This window comes from Oryzias melastigma, linkage group LG8 (genome assembly GCF_002922805.2).
Source record: "Oryzias melastigma strain HK-1 linkage group LG8, ASM292280v2, whole genome shotgun sequence".
Classification (NCBI taxonomy): Eukaryota; Metazoa; Chordata; class Actinopteri; order Beloniformes; family Adrianichthyidae; genus Oryzias; species Oryzias melastigma.
The window spans coordinates 8,748,629-8,760,771 of NC_050519.1; the positions used below are offsets into that span (position 1 = coordinate 8,748,629).

At 35.2% G+C, this 12,143-nt stretch overlaps 5 protein-coding genes across 10 annotated transcripts in view; 2 read left to right on the forward strand and 3 right to left on the reverse strand.

Moving 5' to 3' along the window:
* The window catches only part of nprl3 (NPR3-like, GATOR1 complex subunit), an 11,539-nt gene extending 8,414 nt beyond the window's left edge, over positions 1 to 3,125 (reverse strand). Inside the window, exons 1-2 of one of the 3 annotated variants that reach the window (XM_024272266.2) lie at positions 1,446 to 3,125; positions 926 to 995 (exon numbers count right to left, since the gene is read on the reverse strand). In XM_024272266.2, coding sequence (XP_024128034.1) covers positions 926 to 995; positions 1,446 to 1,641 — 266 coding nt within the window. In that variant the 5' untranslated portion in view covers positions 1,642 to 3,125. The remainder of the gene's footprint in view (positions 1 to 925; positions 996 to 1,445) is intronic. The other 2 variants (XM_024272267.2, XM_024272268.2) reach the window with 2 other exon arrangements.
* A 214-nt stretch (positions 3,126 to 3,339) lies between these two features.
* On the forward strand, positions 3,340 to 6,618 carry LOC112146444 (hemoglobin subunit beta-2). 3 transcript variants are annotated; one of them, XM_024272273.2, is made up of 4 exons: positions 3,340 to 3,792; positions 5,753 to 5,973; positions 6,123 to 6,345; positions 6,422 to 6,618. In XM_024272273.2, the coding sequence occupies exons 1-4, from the start codon at positions 3,586 to 3,588 to the stop codon at positions 6,548 to 6,550; spliced, it is 780 nt and encodes a 259-aa protein (XP_024128041.1). In that variant the 5' UTR covers positions 3,340 to 3,585; the 3' UTR covers positions 6,551 to 6,618. The 3 variants fall into 3 exon arrangements, with proteins under 3 accessions (XP_024128041.1, XP_024128042.1, XP_036069098.1); XM_024272274.2 differs by having other exon boundaries at positions 3,586 to 3,657; XM_036213205.1 differs by having other exon boundaries at positions 3,657 to 3,792; positions 5,793 to 5,973.
* Positions 4,185 to 5,755, reverse strand: LOC112146447 (hemoglobin embryonic subunit alpha). Its single transcript, XM_024272280.2, has 3 exons — positions 4,865 to 5,755; positions 4,579 to 4,786; positions 4,185 to 4,504 (listed from the first exon to the last, which is right to left on the reverse strand). Exons 1-3 carry the CDS (start codon positions 4,957 to 4,959, stop codon positions 4,376 to 4,378), a joined length of 432 nt encoding a protein of 143 aa, XP_024128048.1. The 5' UTR covers positions 4,960 to 5,755; the 3' UTR covers positions 4,185 to 4,375.
* Positions 6,619 to 9,066: 2,448 nt separating the features above from the next.
* On the reverse strand, positions 9,067 to 10,191 carry LOC112146446 (hemoglobin subunit beta). The gene is made up of 3 exons (XM_024272279.2): positions 9,638 to 10,191; positions 9,340 to 9,562; positions 9,067 to 9,255 (listed from the first exon to the last, which is right to left on the reverse strand). Exons 1-3 carry the CDS (start codon positions 9,727 to 9,729, stop codon positions 9,127 to 9,129), a joined length of 444 nt encoding a protein of 147 aa, XP_024128047.1. The 5' UTR covers positions 9,730 to 10,191; the 3' UTR covers positions 9,067 to 9,126.
* Positions 10,192 to 10,538: 347 nt separating this feature from the next.
* On the forward strand, positions 10,539 to 11,597 carry LOC112146448 (hemoglobin embryonic subunit alpha). Of its 2 annotated transcripts, XM_024272281.2 has the most exons (3): positions 10,544 to 10,849; positions 10,919 to 11,126; positions 11,206 to 11,589. In XM_024272281.2, exons 1-3 carry the CDS (start codon positions 10,755 to 10,757, stop codon positions 11,332 to 11,334), a joined length of 432 nt encoding a protein of 143 aa, XP_024128049.1. In that variant the 5' UTR covers positions 10,544 to 10,754; the 3' UTR covers positions 11,335 to 11,589. The 2 variants fall into 2 exon arrangements, with proteins under 2 accessions (XP_036069099.1, XP_024128049.1); XM_036213206.1 differs by having other exon boundaries at positions 10,539 to 11,126; positions 11,206 to 11,597.
* Positions 11,598 to 12,143: the final 546 nt, after the last annotated feature.

Genomic DNA, 12,143 nt, shown 5'->3' on the forward strand with positions numbered 1-12,143 from the left:
TAAGTGGTGCCCACCAGATAGTAAGTGGTGCGCACCAGTTAGTATTTTTTATTTATTTTTTTTTTACTTAATTTTTTTTTTTTTCTGATGTCCCTTTAGGGGCTCCGTACAAATGACATAATACATTTAACAAAAACTATTTTATTTTAACATCTAATTTGGAAGTTTGCCTGAACACAAAGTGCAACTACATCTAAAAAGTTTGTTTAAAAAAAAAGGCTGTTTTGTCAGATGCTGCTAGCTAGAGCATCTCGTAATGAGAAACCTTTCTCCCACCCCAAAGAGTGTCTCTGTTTCAGGTGTTGAAATCAATTTGTTAGACTCTCAATTTTACTAGCAGCAAAAGCCTTAAAAAAGATTTCACAGTTTGATGCTTCAAGTCTGAAGTCACAAAACTGAACCAGCTCCATAAAAATTAAAAAGCTGTTCCTGCTATGGGAACTAGCTCCTCTTTGCTAGCTGCCATTTTAACATCAACGTGTAGTGAGAAATAGGTGGGATAATCTAATTCTGAACCCAGCCTAGAGAGCAGAGTACTGGGAAAATAAAATATAGATTTTTCCCAAAATAAAGTTAAATTCATGAATAAAATCCATTTATTGCCCAGCCCTACAATAGCTGCTCTATATCATCTCAAATCTGATTTTTTTTACATAAATGCTACAAAACAGCTTTAATATTGTTCTGTAATGCAAAAATATTTATTTAATCTGAGGAAAAACGGATAAAAAGAGAAGCAGAAATGTAGGATAATCTGCTTTTTATTTACCCTTGACTCAGAAGTCTGTACCACAAAAGCCTTAGGTGCTACACCAAACCACTTCAAGAATAAACTACATATTACTTGAATAATCCATAAAATAAAAGTTTGCATCAGTACTTATACATGTTGGAACCATACATGTCCAACGATGAGCAAACATACCTGGAGTCTCCATCCTGATCCTCCAGCGTGTCCACTGTTGTGTTCAGTGCATATGGATTCCGCTGTTTTGCTTGAGGGAAATCATCACAGCCGGTTAGGCAAAGATTGCACCGATTTACCAAGTCGACAAAAGAATAAACGTTTGCATCTTTTTAAAGATATATTTTCTAATTAAAATTTGACATCACATTAGGCATTATATACTATCATCTACTAGGATTGAATTTTCAGTTCGGTTCCTTTAACTGCTAAAATTTGATCATGATTGTAATTAGAATAACACATGAAAAAAATGGAGTAAACAGTTTTAAGCTAAATGTATGGCTGCATCCTATATTTAAGTTAGTTGCATCCAGTTTAAAATAGTCAGGCACAAGAATAAACATTAATAAAATAAACACATTCTATCTATAATATGAATTGATTTATTAATGTAATGTGGGTTTATCTTGTTAAGTGAAAGGTCAACTATAGATGAAGAGGGCTCCGACTAAGTGATGAAATGATGTCCCTGTCCTACCTGTGAGAGAAGATGGACTTTCAGCGACTCTTTGGAATGGGTAGCGAAAAAGAAGTTTGTTCCCTCTGCTGCCAGAACTGACCAGGATAACACTGATGGGACTTGTTTTGTCTCCACTTGTGTTTACGTTACTCTGGGACTGACTATACATGGACCCTCGCTCGTCCGGTAACCCGTCTGAAGGGCTAGGCATCATGTTAGCATGCTAGCTAATCTTACGGCGGCTAACACTTTCCAAAAACACAAACAACAACTGGTAGCTTGTTTAAATAGAGTTTCGTATAGGAATAAACACATATAACTAAAAAATATCGGCTCTCATTTGTGATAGTAAGCTTGTGTTTCTATTATTATTACCACTCATCCATCTGCTACTGCTGAGATTGTTTTGTGTCACCTCTAAAATTGCTCGGCTAGGCGAAAAGACGTTGGTCAAAGGTTCCGCCCAGCTTTGCTGGATTTTTATGTTTTTATTTGTATTTTTAATGTTAGTTTTTAGCTTATTTACAATAATATATAAGATTTTAATTATTAAGCCTCACTTCTTATCATCTGTGGCCACAAAGCATCACTGCTCCCACCACCACCTTTCATATTGTTTTCTTTCATTCTTGCAGTCTTTTCGTGACACGTCTCACACCTTGCTCCACCTGCTCCATCCTTCTTGCACATTTCTCACACTTGACAGCACCTAGAATCGTCCGCCTTCTTCACCTCTGCTCCCTATAACCTCGTTGTTGTCTCGATTGTCTTGGAGATTTTTGTCAAACATCATCCGTCAATATGTCCATCACCACAGCAAACACAGCATTTCTGTGCTTCATCATAACCATCTTTGATTTTAAATTATCCTTCTAAAAATGTATGACTATTAAATCCTCACTTCTACACCTACATTTTATGTAGTAGGGAATTTCAAGTTTTTTTTCCTCAGATCTGAAAGAAGTGATAACCAAAATTGCAGAATCCTTATATGAATCTAAAAGTATTTGACTTTTAGTTTTTATTTATTTATTTTTTTTTTTTTGCTCGCCTGTGCGCTTGTTGTCTGGGCTTGACTGTAATTGTATTGTGTTCAAACATTACCAATAAAAGCATTGTGAAATAAACTTCCTGAAAGAGTTTATTCAGTCCACATCAGCTAGAAGGCGAACTCCAGAATTTAATTTTATTTAGAGTTGTGTTCAGGTAAGTATAACTACAACCACACTTTTAAAGACACCTGGGTTATTTCTTCAACCTAATTTTTGGGTTATTCTTGTTGAACTATAGTATGGTTTTCTTTTTTGAGCAATACCAATTTTTGGGTTGTAGTTGTTTCATTTTTTAACCTATTTTTGTTCTTTTCCTGAGTTAATATAAACTCAAAAATCAAAAGTCAGTCTCTTTTATTTTTGACCATTGAGTTTTGAGTGTGCAAGTAGCATTGTCAAATAATAAGACCCCTTAAAATAATAATAATAAAGTATTCTTACAGGAATAACAGTTTTTTCATGTAAGAGTGGATAAGATTCTGGGTTGTTACCCAACGTGATAAGATCTTTGTTGATATGGAAATTATTGATAAGAAATAATATGCTTTATATAAGTTATTTATTTACTCATAAGGTAATGCAATCAAATAAAATTAGTAAGAGAATGTATTTGCTTGCTAAATAAATTATAAGTTTTTGCCATAACATCTTAAAATTAAGTAAAAAAAAATGTATTAAAGTTTGTAAACTAATTTCATTTTTTTTAAGTGACATAAACATTTTTAATTCCTCTTCTTCTAATATTATGATTACATCAAAACTGGAATATTTTCTGTTTTTCCGAACAATGATAAATAGACAAATATTCATTGAGATGTTCATAATAAAGTAACCAGAAAACAAAAATAATATTTTCTTATGCGAAACATGTTTTCATAAAGTCCGGTAATCATTTTGATCATCCAAAGTAACTTAAATGTTTCAGAAGAGGGTGTGGTTTCTTTTATCTCAGAATTTGGCTGAGGAACTTTTGGATTCATGGAGATGTGTTTTTAGATTTCATGGGGTTTTATTTAAAAAAAAAAATTAAGTGAACCATCACATTTGTTATTTGTCATGTGTTCTTTTTAAAAAATATATATATATATATATATTTTTTATTTAGAATGCTGGTTGTGTATCCCCAGACCAAGACCTACTTTTCCCACTGGTCTGACCTGATCCCCGACTCCGCTCAGGTGAAGAAGCATGGCGCCACCATCATGGCGGCCATTGGAGACGCCATTTCAAAGATAGATGACCTCATCAGTGGTTTGGCCAAACTGAGCGAGCTGCATGCTTTCAAGCTCCGGGTGGACCCTGCCAACTTCAAGGTAAGAACCAAGCATAGGATTATTTTTTGATATTTTAAATGTTAATGTTTTAAGATTTATTCGATAAGATGTAATTCTTGTGTTACATTGATCAGATTCTGATCCCACAACATTGTCCTGGTCATGTACTATCCAGTTACTGTAGTTTTGATATACACATTAAAAATACACCACAACAGTAATAGATGATTGTGTAAAACGTAGTTTTTCTCTAGTGTTAAATCAAATTGTTGATATATGTTCACATAATGGCGCGATTACAATAAAGAAAACATCCAAGTTTTTGTCATCAGAACACAGTGGATTTATAAATAAAATATATTTTTCGGTTTTAGTTTTTTACTTGAGGTGATGTGTGATGTCAAATTTGCTGTTTAAAAAAGCAAATTAATGATTATTGTGTCTGAGTTTCTTTTAAAATCCAGAGCATCCTGATATAATAGTTTTTAGTATGTGCTTTATTTTGAAAAAATCTTTTCCCTTCACTATCAAAGTAAAACAAGACTCAAGATAAACTGCATGAAATCATTTATTTAAATTCAGACAGACAGAGAACGTTTGCGCATGCTCGCATTTTTCCCGCTCATCTGTACTTCTCAGACAGAGCCAGAGCCAAAGCAGCCAGGAACTTGTCCATGGCCACGTGCACTTCTGGGCTGAAGTCGCTGGGGAACATCATGGCCAGCACCACCAGGATGCAATGAGCGAGGATCTGTGAAAATACAAAAAAAAAAGCTCTGCACATGCATGTTTAATGATTTATCATAAGTTCAGAAACATCCCCACCTTGAAGTTGGCAGGATCCACTCTCAGGGTGAAGGCGTGCAGCTCACTGAGGCTCAGCAGACCTGATGATAGAGCATCGATTTTGTCCACAGCGTCAGTCACTCCCCCAATGACGGTCTTCCCGTGTTTCTTTACTGGAGCAGAGCCGGGGCTCAGGTCCTTCCAATGGGCGAAGTACGTCTTAGTCTGGGGGTACACCACCAGCATCCTGAGGAAAACAGGGAACACTGGTGAACAAGAGGAAACAAAAATATAAGAACACCTGTGAGTCTGAGGTCGCTCCTACCTGGAGAGAGCATCTGTGCCCACATCGTCCGCCTTGGCTGAGATCTTAGCCCAGAAGGTCCTGACGGCGTCCTTGTCTTTAGCTGTGAGACTCATTTTGAGTTCCGGCTCTGAATGGCGTGATGAGTGCGGAGCGTGGAGGGGGTTTTATGCAGGAAAGAAGGCCGGACACACCCGGACAATCTGCAGGACATCAGGGTTTGGGTCAACCGATAAACTCAAGGCAGCATCAGATAGACGAATGACGTCAGTGGAACAGAGAAAAGCAGAAGCCAAATTCCAGATCTTTGAATATTTTAACAAAGTTATTTATCCTCCTGTGTGCGTATTCTCTTTTGACACAATATTTAATGCACAACACAATTAAGGCTCAAATATGGGAATTAAAAAAACAAATTAACAAATAAACAAAATGTTGTCTTCACAAAGCAAAAAAAAAATAAGAAAGGGGCACATTAAAAATAATTTTCAAAAGCAACCCACACTAACTTATAACTAAATGAATGGATAAAAATTCTGTTAAGCCATAGAGCAATAATAGCTCAAATTCAACATATTTTTTATAAAATAGAAAAGTCAGCACAAGAATTTTGAAGTTTACTTAATCATGCCTGAAATAAAATGTTGTAAAAAATTAAAATAAATCGTGGAAATATTAAACTTTTTTAGGTTTTTAGCTCAGACGGACTTTTTCTTTTATGCATAGGGATCAGTATTCAAAAAGATTAATGTTTAATAATGAAGTTAACACTGTTGAGTTAATGCATGAATCCAGTAATTAACTTACTTTGTTTACAGGCTCAGACGGACAATTTATTTGATTTTTTTTTTTTAATATATTTGAATGTAGGCGCTACACGTTTGCTCTTATCTTTTGTTCATAAATCAGGGTTTGGCCAACCGCCAGTTCATCTCCACCTTTCTGACAGCTTTGGGAGGAGCTCAAGGTTCCCCTTTAAAAGGTGCACACCACAAACCCACAATCCACGCACAACAAGTGGAACAAACCCCAGCCAAAATGGTCAAATGGTCAGACTTCGAGCGTGCCACCATCCAGGACATCTTCTCTAAGATTGATAAGGATGTCGTAGGGCCGGCGGCTCTTTCAAGGTGAGTGTAATCTCTTAATTTTAGCTCATTTTTGCACTCTTTTTTTTTTGTAAACCAAATTATTTGTAATTGATGCTTTAAAGTCAATTTTCCATGAAAAATGAAATTGTTTATGAATGAGGAGTGATGTTTCCTTCCTCTTCCCTCAGGTGTCTGATCGTCTACCCCTGGACTCAGAGGTACTTCGGCAGCTTCGGGAACCTCTACAACGCCGCTGCCATCAGCTCCAACCCCAAGGTCGCGGCGCATGGAAAGGTCGTCATTGGGGGCTTAGAAAAAGCTCTGCAGAACATGGACAACATCAAGCCGGCGTATGCAGATCTGAGTGTGCTGCACTCTGAGAAGCTGCAAGTGGATCCTGATAATTTCAAGGTGATGCCGAATCCTGTTTTCTAACTGATCTGTTTTCACTGCTTTTGCTGCTTTGTAACCGATGTTATCTCTGCAGCTCCTGGCCGACTGCCTGACCATCGTGGTTGCTTCCAATCTGGGGAAAAGCTTCACGCCTGACGTCCACGCCGCTTTCCAGAAGTTCCTGGACGTGGTGGTGGCCGCCCTGAGGAAGCAGTACCACTAGACAGAAGACTGTCACATGACTTGTTCTGAAAACTCTGAATAATAAATCAATAAACATGTGCAGCAACCAGCTATGTCTTTGAGTTAGTCTGTTTGGAAAATCAAGAGACTTTATGATTAATTTATTTTTATTTAAACCAAAATATCGATAGTTGGCTAGTTAAAAAAGCCTAAACATATAATTTATGTAAAACTTGCCTTTTTAAACAGTTTCCTAAACAACTTAAATAATAATTTGATTTAAAAAATGTAAAGAAATTAGTCAGATAAAACAAAGAACTTTTTCTACATTGTATTTGGATTTCCTAGTAATTTCTGAACAAAAGGCTTCCTTCCTAATACAGAAATAACTGCTAAAATGCTCCCTTAAAACCTTTTTTAAGAAAAGTTCTCTTCAGCATTAAGGTTAAGGAAAAATGTTACTGTACATTATTTGCTGATAATCTGTTTCCATCAGAAAAAAAGACAAAAACTTTTGCTGAATTAAAAAAAATGTCAACATTTTGACAAACATTACATTTTTTAACCAGATATATACTTTTAATTAACTTTATTATTCAAGTTAGTATCTAAAGTTTATTTCTGTGGTCTACTTTAAACAACACAACTAAATTACAAATAGTACCTTCACAGTGTTGTCAGTAATGAGAACACAATGAAAATACGCTTTTTTAAATGCATATTTTCTTGTTTGAAAATAAATTATGTCTTGATTTTACTTCAGAGAATTGCAATTTTTTAGATTTTTTTTCATGTTTCCTAATTAAATCTGTCAATTTTTATCTCAGTTGGAACTCTACCTTCTTAAAAGCTAATGTCTGAAACGATGTGCAAATAAAAAAAGATCCAATGCACAAAAATGTAAAAAAAAAAAAAGCTGGAAAATAGTATTTTTTATACAATATGTTACAAGTAATATACTGTTTATCAACCAATAGCTATCCCCAAATCCATGTTGAAATTAAGAGACAAAATAATCATTTGTAAAATAGGCATTTCTTTTTTATTTTACTAAATGAAGAAGGAAGAATGCTTTTTGGCCCAGTTGGGATCTGACCATAGCTTGTAAATAAACTTTGTCATCTGTATATTTTTTGGCCACCCCAATTTTTTGAGAAAAACCTTTCCTATTTATAATTGGATTGCAGATCGCAGACGTCTAAATGTGAAATTCCTAATTCCTATTTCTGACAGTTAAACCATCATCAGGTTCATTTTGATACAGTTTAATTAGAACAAGTGAGTTCCTTCTGTGGAATTATTGTTTTAAGTTTACAATAAGTAATCTGCTATTTTTATGTATTTATTTTTATTGCATCTTAAAAAAAAATATGTTTTGAAAATGTTATTGGTGTCTTTGGTTGTTGGCTGTTTAATTAAAAAATTGCTCTTTTAGTCAAACAAAAAAGTTTCTAAGGAGTTTTGATCTTTCATTGATTTTTCAAGAACCTTTTTGGGGATTTTGAATGTCAGATTATAAATAATTGTTTTATTTCTGGGCTATTTTTTGGCTCCTGATGCACACTAAAATGTTTTTAGTAAAAAAATCAATGTGACTGTTGGTCATGATGGTTAACAGAGGGGTGTGTTGGACCTCTTATCCCCTTCAAGAGAAGGGTGAAACTGAGCATTTAGGGAGATATGAGCAAACTGTGGATCAATCTGACGCTTTATTGACGTCAGAAAGAAACGGATCTGCTGAGCGCAGGATGAAGGTGCGCCACCAGCTCGTCTGTTTCTGAGGCAAACCGTTTCATACATTTTTAAATGACTTTTTTATGCATGATATAGTTGAAATCTCACTTTTTGCAAACTAAGAAAAAAAAAGATGTCAGATGAAATGTATAATTTGCTTTTGTATTTGTAATCTTTTGGAAAAAAATATGTTAAATGTTTTTATTATTTAAAAGACAATTTGGGAAGCTATCTAAATTAAATTTTGGTTCATAATTTGTTTTTTGCAGCACAAAATCTAAGTTTTGCTCTCATGGCTTCCACACTTTGCATCTCAACAAACACAATTTGGGTCCAAAACTTGTTAATATTTGACCCAGATGTTGCTTGGCAAAGTTCACGTTTCTTAAATAAAAATAATAATTAATAGCACAAAGTTACTAAAGTGATATAAACTTGTAAAATCAAACAGTTTGACAGTTTGTAGGTAGAAAAAGATTCACATTTTGAATTTCATAGGGAGATTCTAATTCATGCTTTTACTTTTGACATGTTTTGAACACGAACACACAAAAAGGTGATTTTCAGCTCTAATTTTTAGCTCTAATCAAAAAATATTGTAAATATTTTATGTGTTGTATAACTTTATTTAATATTTTGAATTTGCACAACGTGGCAGTGATGCATATTTGTGGTTGTGACTTAAACTAGAATTTCCAGTTACATTATTTTTAAACTAAAGAGAGAAAATACTTTTTTCCAATATTTCAAGGTGGCTTTAAATTTTGTTCTATTTCTTTATATAGACCTGTGACACAACCAGAGACTCACAAAAGTTGTTCATATTGTTTTATTTAGCCAAAGACAGAAACAGAGACAGATTTTAGCTTCTGTGGCAGTGCTCTAGTGGTACTGCTTCCTGAGAGCTGCCACCACCACAGCCAGGAACTTTGCAAAAGCTGCATGGACCTCCGGTGTGAAGCTTTTACCAAGCTGAGAGGCAACGACAATGGTCAGGCAGTCGGCCAGGAGCTGCAATAATAAAAAAAACACACATCAGATAATGAAGCAACATAAACCAGCACAGGAGCACTGTTGGAATAAATGAAGCTTCACCTTGAAATTGTCAGGATCCACCTGCAGCTTCTCAGAGTGCAGCACGCTCAGATCTGCAAAGGCCTGCTTGATGTCATCCATGTTCTGCAGAGCTTTTTCCAAGCCCCCCAGGACAACCCGTCCATGAGCTGCAACTCGGGGGTTGGAGCTGATGGCTGCAGCATTGTAGAGGTTCCCAAAGCTGCCGAAGTACCTCTGAGTCCAGGGGTAGACGATCAGACACCTGAGGGGAAACAAAGGGATCGCAAAAACAGAAAAAGAGGAGAATAATATTCATCTAGCAGATTTCAAGTCTCACCTGGAAAGAGCAGCAGACCCCACAACATCATAATCTATCTTGGAGAAGATGTCTTGGATGGTTGCACGCTCAAAGTCTGTCCAGGTGACCATTTTGGCTTGATCAGTTAATCGACTTGTCCTGGATGGTCAGACGGTTCTTTCAGCTTTTAAAGAATACGTTTCTGCTCCTCCCACCGTTATCAGATGGGTGGAGGTGGACAGAGCTGACCATGTATTGATTGAACATTTAAAAAGGTGTCCACCCTTAAACTGTTCATTTAATGGGAAAAAAACCCCAAATATTACTTATTTTGGAAATTTATGTAGCAAAATACCCCTTTGTGAAAAATTTGAGACTTTATGTGTTAAACATTTTTTTTTATTAATCTAACCTTAACCATTTGTAAAAAAAAACAGATTTACAAGACTGAATTTAAAAAAAAATAGTGGTCAAACTTTTTTTTTCCAATTTTTGTTTAGTAAAATCTTCTCATTTAAATCACGTTTTTTCTCTACACTATTCAAATTACCTAAAACAGATAAAAAATGTATTAGATTTTGGACTTTATTGTTACCCATTAAAAATTAAATGATTGAAAGAAAGGTATCTTATTGTAATTTTTTTAAATGAAAATGTTACAAATTTTTTTTCTTATGAAGTTATATTTTAAAATATTTGCTTTTTACATTTTTTTTAGTGACTGGATTTTTTTTTTTTTTTGGATAAAAAACAAGAAAACAACTTTAGGGACTTAATTTTGCCGTGAGGTCCCAAACTAGCACTTAAAATGTTTCTTAATAAAAAAAAAAAAAAAACTCAAATTTAATTTATTTTTTTTTAAATATTTTTGGCAACTAATGAAAAAAAATCCCTCTTTTTATTGTGTAAATGAACAAATTTTAAGACCCATTTATTTATTTTTTTATTCAAAGTGCAGATCCCTATGAAAAAAAAGATAATTTGCATTTTTTTTTAGACCTTAATGTCATTTTATTCTTTATCTCTCAGTAGATAAAACGCCTTCAAAGTGCTCATATCTGACAGGGGAGTGGGTGTGTCTCTGGGCAGTTTCTTCCATAAAAACCCTTCAAATGTTCGCATTTATCTCAACCTTCCAACCAACAGAAGATTCGAGATGAGTCTGAGCGCTAAGGACAAGGCAGCAGTCAAGACCTTTTGGGCCAAAGTGTCTGGACAGGCGGACGCCATCGGCTCAGACGCTCTGTCCAGGTATGGATTACTTCCAGGAATTTTACTTCCTAGTTTTGTCAGATTACATATTCTGTCCTGTTTCTTCAGGATGCTGGTGGTGTACCCCCAGACCAAGACCTACTTCGCCCACTGGACGGACCTGAGCCCCGGTTCTGCCCCGGTGAACAAGCACGGGCAGACTGTGATGGGAGGAGTCGCTGATGCTGTGGCCAAAATCGACGACATCTCCTCAGGTCTGCTGGACCTCAGTGAGCTGCACGCCTTCACCCTGAGAGTGGATCCCGCCAACTTTAAGGTACTGACAGAGATTTGTGGAACATTGCACATTTCTGTCCATAAAGCAGAAAATCATCAAACCCTTTTTGTTTTGACAGATTCTTTCTCACAACATCCTGGTGGTTTTGGCCATCATGTTCCCCCAAGACTTCACCCCAGAGGTCCATGTGGCTTTGGATAAGTTCCTGGCTGCAGTGTCCCTCGCTCTGTCTGAGAAATATCGATAAAAAGCACGAAAATAAAAGGGCAGAAGCTGTCTTTGAGTTTCAATGTTAAGCAAAATAAAATATCAAATTCATGAATCATATGTGTGTGGTTTGTGTGATTCATTGCATTTTCTGAGCACTATTGGAGCGGTTATGCAAACAAGCCAAACATTTGGATCACACAGTGGTATGGGCTTCAGATTTCTCCTCAAAAATTCAGTTGTGTCCTAAAATAATTATCCAATCATCCAATTGCATACATACATTTTATCAGGAGACTGTAGCTTCCTCCTACAAAACAAAAAATATTTATATTTTAAAATACAGAATATATTTAAAATATTTTTTGCCTAAAATTAAAAAAATGATGTCGAACATTTTACATTTTTTTTTTGTAAATTGTAATAAAATTAAAGCTAAATGTGACAAATGTTACCAAATCTTGACTTAAAAAAAGTTAAAATCCATTAATCGTGTTAAGTGTTTATTGGTTAATGATCAAATGTGAGTAACATGGACAGTTTTCACATATTTAATTAAATATATAGATGAGCTTCCTGCCGCCATCACAGGTTTTGTCTGTTGGGATGAAGATTTAAATAACATATATTATCTGATAAATGTTTTCGTCGATTTCCCATTTTGTTGTGCTCAAATCTACCTGAATTCTCAGTGAAGTAACAACACCCTGGACAACATTTTTCCAGAAACAAATTCAGTTTAATTTGGGCTCTTCTAAAATTAGATATTACATTTTTTTTGTTTTACAATTTAAGCAACACTAAGTGTAATTAATATTCTTCTTTTTTATATATAGTTTTCGCTGCGCA